This window comes from Molossus molossus, unplaced genomic scaffold, assembly GCF_014108415.1.
Source record: "Molossus molossus isolate mMolMol1 unplaced genomic scaffold, mMolMol1.p scaffold_m16_p_1, whole genome shotgun sequence".
Lineage (NCBI taxonomy): Eukaryota > Metazoa > Chordata > Mammalia > Chiroptera > Molossidae > Molossus > Molossus molossus.
The window spans coordinates 241,311,877-241,329,616 of record NW_023425344.1 but is presented as its reverse complement, the minus strand read 5'-3'; the positions used below and the strand labels follow the sequence as shown (position 1 = coordinate 241,329,616).

Genomic DNA, 17,740 nt, shown 5'->3' with positions numbered 1-17,740 from the left:
TTTTTGGCCCTTGGAGGAAGCCCTGGGAGATTTAAATGACCATATAAGACAACAATGAGGTTAACCTCACCCCCACTCCTGCGGTCCCTTTCCCCAGCCAACCACACGGGAGGCAGATATGAAAGAAGGTGACATTCTTCACCCAGGAGGATGTGAGAAGTGTCAGCGGCAGGGCCCGGGATGAAAGGGACTTAGCCTCAGGGCCGGCCAGGCCGGGTCCTGACCAGGATGGACGAGAGCTCGTGGGGTGGGGGACAGGGGAGCGAAGCGGGAAAGCCACGCTGGGTCTTCGTTCCCACCCCCACCTCGAGGGGCCTGCGTCCCAGGGTTGGGAACAGACAGTATGAAGGTCACGGCTAAAGGATGCCCAAGGAGGGTCATCAGGACCAGGGCCTGGAGTCAGGTTCAAATCCAGGTTCTGGCACTTCCTGGCCGTGTGACCTTGGACAGGTCGAACTTCCCTGGGCTTCGGTCTCCGGAACAGCCCAGTCTGAGAGGGCTGGTGAGGTCTGAGCGAGTGAACGGTGTCAAGTGCTTCGTCGTGGGCCAAGCACAGGGGTGCTCAGTCGTGTCCACCTTTAATGTTATCACCCTTTTGCCTTTCTGAGCCTCAGCACCCCCCACCCCCAGGCTATTCTGATGGAAGGGGTGAAGGAGGTGTGGCAGCCACTCCACCAATCTGGGTTGTTTGCAGTTGTCATGAGAATGGAGCGTGTGGCCTATGCTGGCCCTACTTCCAACAGGTCAGGCCCTGGTACCGTGGGCACCTCAGCAGGCCTGGCCTGGTCTCCTGCACCCCTTTGGGGGTGCCCCGTGGGATTGGGCAGGGTATTGTTACTGGTGACCAGCACCCTGTGGGGCATGGAGATGCTGGAAACTCGATCCTGAGGACACACCCTCTCCGGGCCAGGCCAGACTCTGTAGACTCTGTGGGTACGCTCGGCAAGACCAGGACACGGTGGGAGGGGTGGGGGGCAGAGAGAGCAGGAAGGACACCTGACTCCATTGCTCCAGCCCATCTCAGGGGGGCTCCAGGCCACCCCCTCATCGCCCTCATCCCTGACAGGAACTTCCTTCACCCCGTCTACCGTCACTGCCTGCTTTCTCCTTGTACCCCGGGGTCGAGTCCCTGGTGTGTCCCTTCGTTAGTCCTCGTTCATGAACGCTGGAGGTGGGTGTCAGTGTCGTGCCTTTCAGACGAGGAAACGGGGCTCTGGGGGTGTGCCTGCCCTGCTCCGGCCGCCGCTGTGAGCAGAGCGGTCGCTGACACCACGCTCCCTCTTCCTGGGCCCTGGTCTCCTCTCACCTCGTGGTCCTCTCTCCAGCTCCAAGGCCACCACACAGACAGGCCCTGACTCTCTCTGGGCCTCAGTTTCCTCCTTTGCAAAATGAGGAAGTGGGGCCAGACCAGGGGCTCCTCACTGCTGCTGCAGCTGTGGCGCCTTGGCTGAAATGAACTTATGTGGAAAGTCAGGGTGTCAGCCCTGGCCAGTGGCTCAGTGGTTAGAGCATCGGCCCACACACCAAAGGGTCACGGGTTTACTTCCTGGTCAAGGGCAGGTACCTGGGTTGCAGATCCCTGGCCCCAGTCGGGGCACGTGCAGGAGGCAACCAATCGATGTTTCACTCTTTCTCTCTGTCCCCCTTCCCCTGCATCCACTCTCTCTAAAAATCAATGGATAAAATATCCTCAGGTGAGGATTAAAAAAAAAAGTCAGCGTGTCAACCAGATGTAAGAGACCTCGTCCCTGGCACCGAGAGCCGGGCTCAGTGCTGTCATCTGCACTTGCCCTGGGCCTGCGGGGAGAGTGCTGGGCAGGCCCTTCTCCACACGGCCCTGCGGTCCCGGCCACCTTCCTCTCTAGTCTATGTGTGGCCTCCCGCTTCTTAAATATCAGTTGAATTTTAGCACAGGTTGCTAAGCTCCAAGGCACATTGCCGGGTGCTGGTAACACAGGAACACGCGAAGGACACAGGTGCCAAGCCCGGCGTCTGGCTCGGCTGTCCAGAAGCAAGAACAGACCACGTGGACCTGCACATGCAGGTCGGCACACGCAGGTACCCCAGCGCGAGGCTGTCCTCAGCAAGGTGGTGAGCACTGGTGAACACCCAGACAGGCCTGGAAGCAGGCCTCTCTCTGGTGACATAATAACAGTGACAGCCACAGTGAGACAGTGAGGCTGCTGGGGGCAGCAGCGAGGCGGCCAAGCCGACAGTCCCTGGGGCCGTGCCTCGTGTCCATCGTCCCGGCCACCAGGATGGAGGCGGGGGGTGTCCTGCTCCCACTTTGCAGAGGAGGAAACAGGCGAACCGAGTTCTGTTCAACAAGAATCCCCAGCTCCTGCTCGCTCACCCCGTGCTCGGGCCTGGAGATGCGGACCAATGGGACCCTTCTTTCCGTCGGTCCTCGAGACGTTTGAGGGCCAGCGGGGTGGAGACAAGGACACACACACAGCCACAGAGCCTTGGGGAGGGGCTGGCTCTGGGGAGCCCTGAAATCAGTGGATACTTGGTGTCGGGGCAGCAGGGCGAGAGCTCAGAGCCGCTGGGCCATGAGTCTCAACTGGAGCTGGAGGGGAAGCCAGGCCCCTGGCCGGGTTCCTGGCTCTTTCTGCTGAGGCTGCAGCCCCACTTCCTTCTCAGGCGCAGAGCGGGGGAAACCACCGGCTGACTCATCAGAGGTGAGAGGAACCTGGAGGGATGTGGGCGCAGGTCATGCCCTCGGAGAGGCCCAGGTAAGGTCCTGTCCTTCGCGTGGGAGAGCAGCTGGAGGTCAGGAGTGCAGCCCTGCACCCGGATCCCCACTGCCCCGTTCTGGAGCCCACTGGCCCTGGCTCAGACTGGGGAGAGTAGTGAGCAGAGCTGTGATGACAATGCCCGCTACCTTCTCAGTTAATCCGCAGTTTAGGCCGGCCCCCGGAAGGGCGCCAAGTCGAGCAGGGCCTGGATGAATGCAGGTGGCATATGCAGGCATCTCCACAGGGGAGGAAGTTAACAAATACAGGAGTCCGCCCACGCCCACCCCTGTGCCTGGATCCTGCTTTTGTTCTCTAATCTGGTCCTCATACCAACCGCATGTCAAGCACAGATGGCATGAGTACAGTGCCTGGCACACAGTAGGCACTTGATACATGTAAATGAATGAAATAAAACAAACAGACCAAAGCCTTTGGAGGGGTAATGTCCTATAGGGTAACCTCAGTGTGGCTGCATGCCAAGACCTCAGATTCCTCGAGGACCAGTGTCCTGCCCTCTTGGGTAGAAAGAGGAAGAGCTCACATGGCATTGCCACCCCCACCCCATTCCCACAAGTCTTTGGAATCAACCTACCACCCATGAGAATTCTGCTTCTCCCTCACCCACTGGCCAAGCCATCCTTTCTGGGACGACAAGAGTTCCGGCTGCAACTTCTGCCTTCCCACGCACAGTCAAGATTGGTTGAGCACTTGCTATGTGCCAAGCCTGATAGGCACATGGCACAAAGCATCCCATCTCATCCTCTAGTCCACTTTGTAAAGAAGATGCAATTGGCTCCCTTTTGCAGATGAGGAAATTGAGACTCAAAGAAGTTTGCTTCCTCTAACCTGTTTGGTGAACTCCTATTCATCCTGCAAAGCCCACCTTCTTGACTAAGTGACTAGACCCTTTCTCTGTCCCTCTGAAACTGAAACAAGCCCCTTTGCTGCACCGTTCCTGTTGGTCATTGTGCACCTCTCTGCCTTTACCATCATTAGCCTTGAAGCTTGGGGAGGACAGGGACCAGGGGCTAGGCAGGCATGTGGCACATCAGAAGTGCACAGTGAGTGTGGGTGGGCTGATTTGAATTGTTTACAGTGTGCACACATCAGCCCAAGCAAGTTCCTGCTTCATGCTTTCCTCCTTTGTCTTCTCAGAAATGTACCCTTAAATAAAATGCAGAAGTTCAGACTGAAGACCCAGCTTCCTGGACCCCTTCTGGCCGGCCCATCGTAGTAACCTTGGGCCCCTGTTTCATTCGTCTCTGGCCAGTAGTGCACCAACCCTTCTTCTCCACGAGATGGGCAGTTGGGTCTGCCTTTCAGGGAGCTCTGAGCAGCCAGGGCTTGGAAGACGATCCTCACGCATGTTTCAAACCTCACTTCTTGCTTTGTGGTGGGAGAGAAGCCAATTGGAAAATGGCTCTAAAGGGAACATTATGTTTTTTCTGGGCTGTGATCTTGCTTTCATTTCTAGGGTCCCAAAGACTCAGTTCGTCTTTATGTCCACAGTTTTCATTTTGGTCACAAGATGATAACAACTTACATCCCTAGAGAACTGTACTGGTTTCAGAGTGCACTTATTTGCCTGAAAACTTTCGCTGGGCGTCTACAGTGATTCAGGCTCTTTGCTGGGCACTGGGGATACACAAGTGAGGAATATCTGCTCCCTGTCCCCAAGAAGGTCACACATTGTAGTAAGGGACACTCTCAGGAGGCCAGATGATGCCTTCCTAGGTGACAGAAAAGCTCGTCCATGAAACACAGGCAGTCATGGGGTGGACACTCGGGGAAGAGGTGGGCAGAGGTCAGTTCAAGCGGCAGGATGTGGGGCTCCAACGTCTACCTCATTTTATTTGCTTTTCCTAAGAACCCTGCAAGGTGGGCTCAGCACATTTTTGTCATTGCCATTTTAAAGATAAGGCTGCTGAGGCTCAGAAAGGTTAAGTAACTTGCCTAAGGTCACACAGCCGGTAAGTGGTAAAGGAAGGCTTCACACTTCTGAAACCACTTCTCTGTCTATCCCTCGAGTCACTCATTCATTCATCACCCACTCAGTGCCCGCCTGGCTCGGGCGGCGTGCTAGGCATGAGGCTTCACAGGAAGGAAGCCCCTGCCCACAGCGAGTTCACAAGTTAATGGTGGAAACAGAAATTGTAAGTTGTGGTCAGGGCCATGAAGGAAACAGCCAAGAGAGCGCATGAGTAGGAGGCGTGACCTACCTGAGCTGGGAGGGTGGTCTGGCAGGATGTGCTGGGGAGGTGACATTTAATCTGAGACCTGAAGGACGAGAAGGAGCTGGCCATGTGCAGCCCTGGGGACATGTATGCTGTCCGGTTTCTAAGCATGCTCGGAGTCTGTGTGGGTGGAAACTGATATTTCAGGATAAAAGTGAACAGGACTCTCTTGGGTCCTGACTAATTGTAATGCTGTGCCTTGCATGTGAGCACCAGCCTGTGTCTCTTGTCTTTGGGGCCCCTGAATCTCTGGGTAGAAGGTGGATGTAATGAGACCCAAAACCCACCCCAAGGGAGGAGGGAAAGGAACCAGAAAGAGGCCTTGGCAGGTCCACAGAGCTGGTTAAGGGTCTGAACTTCAGAGTGGGGCAGACGTGGGTTCAATTCCTGGCTCTGCTGTGCCAGTTTTCGTCACCTGTGAAATGGGCACAGGAACACCCGGTCTGTGTGGCTTTGTAGGGATTCGGAGGATGGCCGTGTGCTGGGCACATGGGAAGCACTCAGTGCATATTAGGGGAGGAGGAGAATCACATTAAAATCATATCAGTGGGATTTGCTTCCCCAGTAGGACCCAAGCCCAGCTTCCTCTTCGAGACAAAGGAGCGGAACTGAACCTAGGAGGTTTCAGGTCACATCATATAATAAGCCAGTCAGAGGAAGACAAATAGCACGTGATTTCACTTCTACGTGGAATCTAATGAACAGAATAAAATAGAAACAGACTCTTAGATCTCACAGATGCAGAGAACAGACTGACAGCTGTCAGAGGAGAGCGGTGTTGGGGGCGGGTGAAAAAAACAAAGGGATAAGCAAAGAAAAAATCATCTTAAACACAGACAACAGTATGGCGATTACCAGAGGGTTGTGGAAAGCAGGGAGGTACAAGAGGGTAAAGGGGGTGTAAACATGGTGGAAGGAGACTTGACTTGGGGTGGTGAACACACAATACAATATACAGATGATGTTTTATAGAATTATACACCTGCAAGCTATATAATTTTATTAACCGGTGTCACCCCAATAAATTCAATACAATATTTTTTTTAAATGACAAGATGCAGGGCTGAATTCTTCTCCCCTACAGTACTTGTGCCTGGATCTTGAGCGAGGGCCACATGACCTTGGATAAGTCATTCTACTTCTCTCTGAGAGCTTGTTTTTTCAGGAGGCTGGATAAATGTTTACAGCCACCCCATGGTGGATCCCTACTTCCTTCTCCACTAGGGGAAGGAGGAGGTCAGGGTCTGGACTTCAGGGGCCTGCCCAGTTCTAATGTTTTCAGTGTCTCAGGACTCCGGCTGGGGCTCCCACGCTGGGAGAAGGCTGCCGAGGCTGGGGATGCGCTGGCTGGTGCTGAAGGCCCAGTGGGAGGGAGGCTGCCCTTCTATCTGATCCCTTCTGAGAAAGAGGAAGCTGTGGTCTGACTTGGACTGACCTGGCCAGAACAGGAACCAGGGCATCCTAGAGCATGGGTCACCATGAGACCTGGGTCTGGGCTTCTGGTTTTCAAACTGGGCCCCAAAATGGGACATCCTCAGGGGCAGCGCAGTAGCCTGGAGCCTTCCAGCTGCCCAAGGAGGCTGCCTGGCTTCCCCTTTAGAAGGGACTCCTTGGTGACAGACGTCTCGGGCCTCTGCCCAGCCTGTCTGGCAGAGATGTTCCAGCCTCAGCAAGGGTCAAAGTCACTTGGGGAGCACCCTGGGAGGTTTCATCAGGGGACAGGCTGAGCCGCACCGTCACCCACCGTCATCCCTGTCAACTGGGGCTGAACATTGCAGAGTCTGTTCATTGTTGTTGCTGTTGTTACTCTCGTTATTAGAAAAGGAAATTGTGGTTCAGAGAGGGTGAATGACTTGCCCAAGGTCACACAGGGAATCGCTGTCTGCTGGAGATGAGAGGTGAGGCCCACGCCCCAAGATAACACCCACACAGTTGTTACAGCAATTCCCACCCAGTACCCACGTCCAAATACGCACACGACTGGGGTTCAGTGGTGAGCAAAAGCACGTTTAAAACATATGTATTTCTTTTCAAAAAGCATTTAAGGTCCAGTGCTTAATGACGTGTCTGGCTCCCACCTCCTATGAAGAAGGAGCCCTCTAGGTCTGCACTGTCCTGTGCATGAGCACCGGCCACGCACGGCAGAGAGCCCGCGAGACGGGCGGTCCCCGTCGACCTGTGCTGTGGGTGCGAAATACACACTGGATCCCAAAGACCTGAGAAAACAAGACTGCAAACATCTCTTGTGTAATTTGTATATTGATGATGTGAAAATGATAATATTTTAGGCATACATTAATCTCACTTAAATTAACCTTAGTTTTTGTTTTGTTTGTTGTTGTTGTTAATCCTCACCCGAGGCTATTTTTCCATTGATGTTTAGATAGAGTGGAAGGGAGGGAGGGGGAAGAGAGAGAGAGAGAGAAACAACATCGATTGATTGCCTCCCGCACGACCCTGACTGGGCCGGGGATCAAACCTGCAACCCAGGTACATGCCTTTCGGTCCCCAGGCTGATGCACTAATCACCGACCAGGGCTCTCTTTACTTTTTAATGTGGCTATCATGACATTCGAAATGGTGTATGGGGAATTGCAACTGTGGCCCGCATCATATTTCTATTGGTGTGACATGGTGTTGCCCAGATGGTCCCATCGCTGGGAGGATGGGGTCATGCTGAGCCAGAGCAAGCCAGCGGGAGCACCTTGCTGGGTAGATGTCATTGCTTCTCAGACAGGTTTCCCAGGGAGCGTGCATAGAGGGGCCGGGAGCTCCGGCCAGACGCAGAGGTCAGTCCCGCCGCATTCAAACTGCAGCCAGCATGCACGGCCAGGCCACAGGCAGCCCCACTCCCTGCACCGCCTTCTACTGGCTGTGCACCCTTGGGCTAGCCTTGGGCTCCAGCTTCTTCATCTGTAAAGTGGGACTCTAGCACAGAACCTCCTAGAAGGTCCTTAAGAGGATTAAATGAGGTGAAGCGCATATAGCACCTAACACAGACCTTGGCTCAGTCAGAGGTCAGAAAGTTTAAACAGAAACGTAAGTCATCAAGGCGCTAAAATGCATCCTAGAGACCAGGGTATCTGGTTTTGGACCCACAGCGTTTGGGATCTGTATCTTATGAATACCCCAGTGGGCCTCTCCCCTCTTACCTGGTCCATGGGTAGAAATGGGCAGGTTCACGGTTGGCACGTGTGGACACGGAGGCCTCAGCAGTGGTTGGGCCCCGCGGCTTGTCAGCCAGGCTCTGCTCTATGGCCATCTGGACCAGCTCATCCTCGCTCAGGCTGCTGTACAGGTTGTACTCCTCGTTCCCAATGGCGCGCTGTGCGCCCGGAGCACTGATCTCTGTGGCCATCCCTTGCCCCCTCACCCTGGCCTCCAGAGGAGACACTCGTGGGGAGGAGGAAGCTGCAAACCAGAAAACCCTGTGAGGAGAACAAAACCATCCTGGTCACTAGCAGTTTTGCAAAATAGCTACGTTTACCCACTGGGGCGGCTCTGCTATCTTCTGGAAAACACACAATCATCTTTTTTTTTGTGTGGTACATGCCCCTAGCAGGAACTAAACCCAGTACTCTCTGGTCCGCAGGCTGACTCTCAACCACTGAGCCAAACTGGCCAGGGCACACACAGTCATCTTTTATCCATTTGTTACATGGTCCACCTAAACACTCATTTGTCTACACACCCATCCACTCATTTGTTCACCAATCCACCCACCTATCAATCATCCACCCATTTGTCCTTTCATTCATCCGCCCATGCATCCATCTGTCCCCCGACTCATTTATCCATCCACACTCCCATCTGTCTGCTCATTCATCCATTTATCCAACCATCTAATCATCTATCTACCCAACTATTCATGCTCTGATCCAGCTACTTTATCTATCTATCTATCTATCTATCCATCCATCCATCCAATCATCCAGCATCCACCCATTCCTCCATTATCTACCCTCTGACCATTCTATCTGTCCACCTACCCATCCATTTCCCATCCATCCTAGTATACATCTACCTATCTCACTAACCAGCCACTCATCCTCATTCATGTTTCCATTCCAGCAGCCCGTCTACATGTGCACGCATACTTCAGTAGCTGCGAGATCATTTATTGAGCACCTACGCTATGTCAGGCACTCCTCCAAGCATTAGTGATAGGACAGTGACCCGGACAGACAGAAATCCAGGCCCTCATGGAGCATGCACGACAGTGCTCACATTCCTTCCTTCCAGTTACCCAACATCTTATCCTGGCATTGTCCCCTTTCTCTGCACCAGGTGCTAGGGCTGAGATACAGGCCTGTTACTTAAAGTTTCATGATCTAGTTCAAATCAATTGTTAAAATAATTTGCTATGTTAATTCCTGGGACTCTCTTCTAAAAAATGTATACACACTTTTGGTTGAGCAAACTGCTTTTAGAAAATAAAGTAAAATTAACTAAGCCTGATTTTCGTTTTTGACTGGCTGACAAGCAGCATGACTGGAGGTTAGTAGTTCCTAGCCCTGGCTGAATATTACGATCACATGAGGTCTTTATAAAAACACCCAAAATACTAGCGCTATAATTTGGTTTGCTCGGCAAATATCCACCCTTCTCCCTGGAGGCAGAGTATCCTCTTTCCCCGTTGAGATTGGGCTTGGCCATGAACTTGCTCTGGCCAGTGACAGTTGGTGGACATGATAAAGCAGCCACTTGACATGTGCTGGGACAGTGGGGCTTGCTCTTCTGCCATCTCCAGGAGAAGAGCTCCCCCTGGAGGCACTGCCCTGAGCTGGACCCCAGAGTGAACCCACCCGGGGCAGCCCAACCTGCACAGGGAGCCCGCTCTGCAGGGCCTGCGCCTGACGCTGAGTAGCCCAGCCTGGGTGGCTTAGATCGACCTGTCTGCAGTTGTCTTGAGCCCCAGAACATGAGAATAAATGTTTATTTGGGGTGCTTTGTATGCAGCATTCTTGTGGCTCCGGTTAACTGATGCCCAAAAGACTAGTCCCGGCACCTCATATCCAGATGGCCGATAACCAGATGTAAGGGTGCTTAACCTTCTAAGTGTTTGGGGGAAATTCAAATTAAGACCCCAATGCAATACCACTGTGCACCCACCAGAATGACTCAAGTGAAAAAGGTGGGGAACAGCGAGTGTTGGTAATGATGTGGAACAACCAGAGTGCTCAGCACCCTTGGTAGGAGTGTCAAATGGTGAAACCACCTGGGAAACTCAATGGCATTTGTTAATGCTGAACAGACACATGCCCAGTGACCGCAAAATTCCACTCCTAGCTCTATGCCCAAAAGAAGTATGTACATATGTCCAGCAAAAGACAAGTTCAAGAATATTTATAGCAGTACTATGCTAGTCATAATAAAACCAATTGGAAACTCCCCAAATGTCTATCAACATTTGAAATAGACACATTGCCACCACACATGACAGGATGAATCTCACCAACCACAGTGAGCAAAAGATACATAGATACATGATTCAACTTACATAAAGTTCAAGAATAGGCAAAACTAAACTGTGGTGATAGAAACCAGAGAGTGGTTACCTTTGGCAGCACTATAGTGCTGTGTGACCTTGGCCAAGTCCCTGTCCTTTTCTGGGCCTCAGTTTTCTTATTGCAAAAGAAGGGTTTGGGCTAAAAGTTTTCCAAGGGCTTTTCCAGTTCTAATTTCTACCACTCAGTGCGATGTTTGGTTTAGCTCCGTGTTATTGAACTCCAAGTACTGTCCCTGGGGGTCCCCAATGGTGATCGCAACAGGTTCGCTATATGTATAGAGCTTAGCCTTGTTCATGGGGGAATAGGGAACCAGGCAGGAGTGGAAGGATCTTAGATATGGATGTCAGGAACACTCAAGTCTAGTTTCAATCCTGCAACTTTTTAGCTATGTGACCTTGGTCAAGTCAATTCCCCTTTCTGGGCCTCAGTGCCTTTATCAGTAAAAGTGGAAATGAACCAACCTATTTCCCCATGTTGTAGGAGTAATACACGAGCTGTGACATGTGTGGCCAGCAGGTAAGGGGTAAAGCAAGCATTTGATGGGGACCCCGAGGCGGCTGTTGGCCCTGGTATGGGTTGAGCAGAGACATACAAGCGGCACTCAGCTACTGTGCCCTTCCCTGACCAGATGCCATGGGAGGTGAAGGCAGCCAGGTCTCCAGCAGCCAATCCCAGACTTGCCAGGCCCTGCCCCATGGTCGGGGTGGTGCGTAGAGCCTTCTCTGTTCGTCAGTTATTTCATGGCATTGCCCTGACAGCAGCCCTAGAAGTGACCTTGAGGGAGAGGGCCCCTGCCTTTGCGAGGGCGAACTCCCCAGCCCCGTGCTGGGCTCGGCCATCTCTTGCTTTCCCCACTGAGATCCTCAGCTTCTGAGGGTCCGTGGGTAAGTCACTCATCTTTAGAATCCTCATGTGCAAAATGCAGACACTAGTCAGTGCTGTGATTAAAGGGCTGGCGGTAGAATCAAGAGGGCTCGGTGTGCACAGGCGTAGTGCTGGGCCTCCGTGAGACAGGCTGCTTCAGCAGGGGACGCCATCGCCGGGCCACGCGGTTATAGGCTGGGGACGCCCGCCAGGGACACTGGGGCTCTCCCCCAGGGCAGATGGGGCAGTGCAGCCTTAGCAGGAGCTGATTTCTGAGGCCTCTGCCTGGGGGTTGGGCCAAGTTCCAGGCCTGGGTCCTGGAGAGAGGCCAGCAGTCTCAAGGGACCCTCTGGGAGGCTGGTTGGGACAAAAAATAGCCTTTCCCAGGGAAAGTGGGCGTGTGGTGGGCTTCGCCCAGTCAAAGCCTGCAGAGCGAGCGGTGCTCAGGGTGGCCAGTCCAGGGCCAGCCTGGAACAAGCAAGACTGGGGTCACCCCCGGGCCTCCAGGGGCTCCTCGTTTGCCTCCTTCATAGCATCCTGGACACTGGCTCCAGGAGAGCCCCACCTCCCCCAGGTGGCCTCTGTAAAATGGGGATCACAGTGGCTGTGACAGGGTCCCCGAGTTAACACATGAGAAGCACTCAGAACAGTGCTCTTTAAAGTGGGGCTCCGTTTCTACGTCTTGAAATGGCCACAGAAACCTGAACCCTTGCAGAGCTGTGGCGAGGATTAAATAACAGCATTTGAAAAAGTGGTCCTTCCTGCCCCCAGTTCTTCCCCTCCCCACAAACCCCGGCTCACGACAGCCAGGCAACTGGCACCAGGGAAGGGGGGCTCTCTGTGGCTGTTTGGGGGCTGCAGTGGGGACAGTGGCTCCTGGGTATCTTATCAAAAACTGGGGGTAGGGAACATGGCCGGGAGGGCGGGGGGCAAGAATGGACTGGCAACCATTCTCCAGAACACTGAGCTCCCCTCATCCGGGGACTTGGTCAGGGTGTGAGGCTGGACAAGCCCTTTCCTATCCTCAGGCCATTGTAGTTGGAGCCAATATGGCTGCTCATCCCCCTCCCCTCCCCTGCCCTCCCCTTCCCTTCCCTCCCCTTCATGCATCTCCTCCACCAGGAAGCCTCCCTGGTTTGATGGCTGAGGCACCCTGAGCTGCCTCCAAGGGCACCCCTCACATTCTGTCACTAACTGCCTGCTATGGGCCTGTCTCCCCACAGAGTCGGGAAACTTCTGAAGAGCAGCTGATATATACTATCCATCTATCTACCCCACAGTTTCAAGGTCTTCCAAGCATCACATGCCCCTTCGTTGAGGCAGAGTCCTAACAACGGGCAGCTTGGACTCCCCTCGGGCTTCATGAAGAAATGGGGAGTTGGCCTGGGCTGTTCCTTGGCCCTCAGGGTCCTCAACCCCCTTCCTTGAAATGCCCAGAGTCTTGTGGAAGCTTATCTTTCTGATGTGCTGACCCCCGGACCCTGTGAAGTCCTAGGAAGCACTTTGAGCCGCAGGGCTGTGGCGGTGAACCATTCCAACGCGCTCTCCTTTTCCTGGGTCCTGTGGCTTTTAAACCTAAACCATTAAAATAGCTGGTGCCGGTCCCTGCCGGTCCCTGCGCCGTTTCTGGCCGCTTTCCTGTACTGCACCATTTGGACTGCTCAGTCCCCAGGGTGGCGGGTAAGTCTTCCCATTGGCCAGATGAGAAGACCGAAGCCCAGACTGGGAGCGACAGAGCGGGTGGAGCCCAGGCCCGCCCGCCGCTTTTCATCAGACCCTCGAAGATGAGTATTTGGGCAGTGGCCGGGGTCAGTTCGCTGGAAGCTTCTGCTCTGGCTAAGGCGCGAGCCAGCCCTGGAAGAGTGGGATGCAGCACCTTGCTTGACCCTCCCTCAGGGGCCCAGGTCAAAGCCAAACGGGGGCTTTGCCCGGGGCAGTGCTGGCAGGCTGGTGTCCTGGGCTCCACAGCTGCTGGGAGTTTAAGCCTTTGGTTAGGACTCTAAAGATGCTGAAAAGCTCCTCCCAGCATCACTAATCCTGGACTTTGATGCTGGTTACAAGCTCTGGCTTCCCACGGGCGCCAGGACCTTAGGCTTCCGGGCTCGGGCCAGGGTTGCTGGATGTTTCCAGGGGAATCTGCTCAGGGCTGTGGGCCTCGACTGACCCTCCAATACAGGCTCTTCTCCTGGTTGGCTGGAGGGGAAGCTGAGGCCCAGAGAAGGGGCATGACTGACTGGCCCAAGGTCACCCAGGTGGGAGGTGATGGCTGGGGATCTGAACCCGTCCACAGCTAGCTCTGCTCCCACCACCACACCCCCGGACCCTCTGTGCCTGTTGCAGGGGCGGGGGTGGAGAGCATCTGTCGGCCCAAGACTATCAGAAACGGAGGTGCCACGAGTACCAGCTAAGACAGCCTCAAAGAATGTCAAGTTTCCATTTTATTCCTTTGGGCCCCAAGCTGCTGAATCTCTAGGCCCATGGGTCACCTTCACCTTAGCCTCCCAAGCGGGGCACACTCCCCTCCCTTCCTGGCCTGCAGGGGTCTGGCCCCAGCACAGCTACCCACCACGCCTCTCCTGGCCCATCTCCCTGAGCTGCTCCTTCGGCAGCCAGACCCCTCAGTGGGGCTCGGCCTCATGCAGGTCTAAACACAGGATTCTAGGCCCCTGACCCAGCTGCTGCCCAGGGCTCAGGGAACGCCAGGCTCTGCCAGCTGCGCCAACAGCCTGGGGTGGGGGTGAGGAGGGGCGAGGCCGCCAGTCCATGCCTGAGCTTCCAACAGCGCTGCCCCCGCCTACCCACAGCCCAAGTGCAGCTTGCCCAGCCCTGTTCTGAGCACCAGAACACAGACCCTCGCCCTGGCCCCTGGGCAGCCGCTTGGAAGCTCTAGCTCCAGACTGCACACAGAGTAGGAGGGCCCGGGGGGTGCAGGCGCCCTCCCAACCCCCCTCACCTTGCCGCAGGGCTGGCCACACATCTGCCAACAGAGGTCACACCAAAATCACCCAAGATCTTCTCCTTTCTGTTTCTTTCCCCCTTCCTGACTGTATGTCAATCTCTTTCTTCTCCTCTCTCTATTTTCCTTATCTTTTCTCTCTTTTCCCACCCCCTCTTCTGTGTCTTTTTCCTCACCCAGCTCAGGCAGGCACGGAATCACTTTACTGTTACCACCACCTCCCCGACCCAGTTCCCAAACCACAGTCTCTTCACGACTTCATTTATATTCCTGGGCGTTAATTAGTCCAAGAGACGGTGCTGAGGATGAGAAGACGCAAAGCAGTCCTGGGGCAGCTGCCTCCTCTGGGCAGCCTGACCCCCACTGCTCAGAAATGGAAGGATATTTTTTGTCTCCTTTGGGAAGGCTCTCTCGGATCTAGCCTGTCCTGCATATGCAGGCATCTCATGATGCCCTGACTGTGCCAGGAAGCGGTCTCTTTACTGCCGTGTGGCCCCCTGGAGGCTGCAGGAGGCCATGACTTTGAACGTGGGCCCTAGAGGCTAACAGACCAAGAGGCTGGGATTTGATTCCCAGCTTCAACGCCTCCTAGCCCTCTGGCTTTACAAACGACCTTAAGCCTCTTGGAAACTCAGTTTCCACATCTGGAAAATGGGAGTAACCATCACCTCTAAATCATGATGCCCTTGAGAAGAGTCAATGAGGAAAGTCGCCCAGGCACCGGGCCCAGCGCCTGGCTCATAGCAAGTGCTCAGTGAATGCCCATGGATGTTGTCAGTGTTATCATCAGTAGTGAGGTCACCAGGGGTGGATTCTATGGAGCCCTTACCCCAGGGAGGAGGAAGAGGGTGCCCCTTCCCCCACAAGGCACCCATGGCCTGGCCTGCTTGTGCAAGAACAGATTATGAAATCAGAATGGTGCCAGGTGGAGGTCTCTGCCAGCTTCTCAAGGAGGGGGTGCTGTAAACAGCCTGCCACCAGCTGTCAGAACCCATCCAACTGTTTTGGAAGTGATCGGAGCATCTGCCCCCACTGCCTCACTGTGCTCTGCCCAGGCCTCCGATGGCAGAGGTCAGGGCTGTGGCTGGTGTGCTGGCCCCAGCTGGCTCTGCCGGGACCCCTGTGAAACCCCTCAAGCCCCAACCTCCGCCCGAGCTTTCCCTTCACTGAGGCTGCTCTTCTGCCCTGTACAGGGGGCTCTGCTCCTGCCCAGCCTCAGGTCTCCATCACCCCCCTGTCTGACCTGAGTCACCGCCTCCCTGCCTCCTCATTCCAGCCCAATGCCTTGGCTTCCTGAAGTCAGAGCTCGCCTGCTCCTCCTCTGCTCAGAAACAATCAGAATATGTCCCATCTTCTCACTGACCTGGTCGGGTCTGCACCTGCCTCCAGCCCCCCACTTCAGATCTTCATGGTTCTTTGCTGTAGCCACACTGCACTGTCTACAGACACCCAGACCCACCTTGATTTGTCTGCCTTTGCCGAGCTGTCCCTCCCCCTGGAGGTCACTGTCCCTGCCCCTCCGCCTGATGACATCCCATCCATCCTTTCAAAGGCCATCTCCTCATCGAATGTGTCCTCATGCTTACACACACACACACACACACACACACACACACACACGAGTATTCTTGTATTTCTGTTCCCACATAACATCTCTCATTCTTTACATTGAGCCATGGTTTTTGTTTCCAAATTATGCTTCCTCTCCTAAACCCCAGACCATCGCAGGTCCAGCCCTGGCACCTTGGTTGTTATTGCCCCCACAGTACTGGGGACACATAAGCACTCCGTCAATGTCACATAGAATCGATGCCCCATGCATGAAAATATCTATTCACCCAAAATAAAAGCATTTCTGAAAGTCATTTTTCTGACACATATTGCCCAAGGCCTAGGAACCAACAATAGCATCATTGATAACTCCTTTTGCATTTCCATTTTTAGAAGTGCACAGCCCAGGGATATTCCGAGCGAGCGTCCCTCCACAACAATGGATAAGCACATGCAAACGGCTGCTTCTCTGGCCCCCAGATTCGAAATGAAAGTCACCAGCCTGCTTTATAACTCAAGAGAGCAGGAGAGAGAGGGAGACACCAGAAAGTAGTTTGACTGGAAGAGGTTCCGAATAAGCCAGCCCCACACTCGCTCAAGGTCTGCATAAGAAAGTTGAAAGCATGCATTACCTGTTAGGCTGTGACACAAGGGGGCCGTTCAGGGGGGACAAAAGGATTTTCTTGAGAGTGTCTTAGTTCAGCACATGCTCCCTGAGTGTTCCTTCTGCCCTGGCCCTGAGCGTCTGGCTGCTCTGCCTGGCGGCTCTGAAACACTCTCCTTTGAAGCAGGGAGTTTATTTCGGGCCCACCGCATGACCAGTGATGGCAAGCCAAACTATACGATGTTATGAATCTCAGATTTCCTGTTTGGAGATTGCACGGAGGAAGCTGTGGTCCTGCATTCAGCTCCTCCAGGGTGCATCAGCTTCGGACTTCACTTCAGAGAGCATCTCGGGGCCCTGGCCCTCATGCGACGTCATCATCTGTGATCCTTGACATGGAGGCCATATATGGGTATGTTTCTGGAACTACCCAGGAGGGAGCGAGAAGGGAGAGACGCAGAGGGTGAGAGACAGAGAGGCAGGAAAAGAGAGTGGAGAGACAGAACTGGGAGATAGAGACAAGGGCAAGGTGGGGGAGATGAGAAGAGGAGAGAGGATGAGGACAATGGAGAGAGATGTTAGAGAGAGAAAAGGGGAAAGAAAGAGGGTGGGAAGGAGAGAGAGAAGATAAGGAATAAACATAGGAAAGCAAATAAAATTAGACAAAACAGGGAGACAGAGGACGAGAGAAATCGTGCCCATTTAAGAGATGAAAAGGGGGAGAAAAAAATAAAACAAAAGACAGAGAAAAAGCAATGAGAAAATGTCAGCATGGACTGGAAGAAACTAGAGAGAGAGAGTCGGAGGAGAGGGAGGCAAAGGGAAAAGGAGAGAGGGAGGGAAGAGAAATGAAAGAAAGGAGAGGAGACAGGGAGGGTGGGAAAGAGAGAAAGAAGGGAGACTGAGGGCTATTTAGAGAGGAGAAGGGAAAAGGAGGAGAGGCAGGAAGGAAGGTGGACTGAAGGAGAGAGAGACGGGGATGAAAGGATTCAGTGTAAATGGCCTTCACAGAAACCGTGGGTGTGTAGCAAGTGGCCCAGCCCCACGCCTGGAGGTACCAGGGATCCCGCTGCTGGACGCTGTGAAATGGGGCTGGAGCTACAAAGGACAGGGGTACAAACAAACAAGCAAACCTGTGGGCAAGCCCTGGGCCGCGGCACACGGCGAGGGAGCCCTTCCTGGGCTGGGAAAGAACAGCGCTGGGCCTGCAAGAGAGCAAATGGCACCTAAGGGTGGAGTCTGGCTGCCTTCGCCCAGGCGCGCGGGTTCCCGGTGCCCACACG

The 17,740-nt window shown here is 54.1% G+C and overlaps 1 protein-coding gene across 1 annotated transcript in view; it reads right to left on the bottom strand.

Annotated features, from left to right (window-relative positions):
* Positions 1 to 16,778, bottom strand: part of ASB2 (ankyrin repeat and SOCS box containing 2) — a 39,630-nt gene extending 22,852 nt beyond the window's left edge. Inside the window, exons 1-2 of the mRNA XM_036265099.1 lie at positions 16,486 to 16,778; positions 8,125 to 8,400 (exon numbers count right to left, since the gene is read on the bottom strand). Of these exons, the coding sequence (XP_036120992.1) occupies positions 8,125 to 8,330 (206 nt within the window). The 5' untranslated portion in view covers positions 8,331 to 8,400; positions 16,486 to 16,778. The remainder of the gene's footprint in view (positions 1 to 8,124; positions 8,401 to 16,485) is intronic.
* Positions 16,779 to 17,740: the final 962 nt, after the last annotated feature.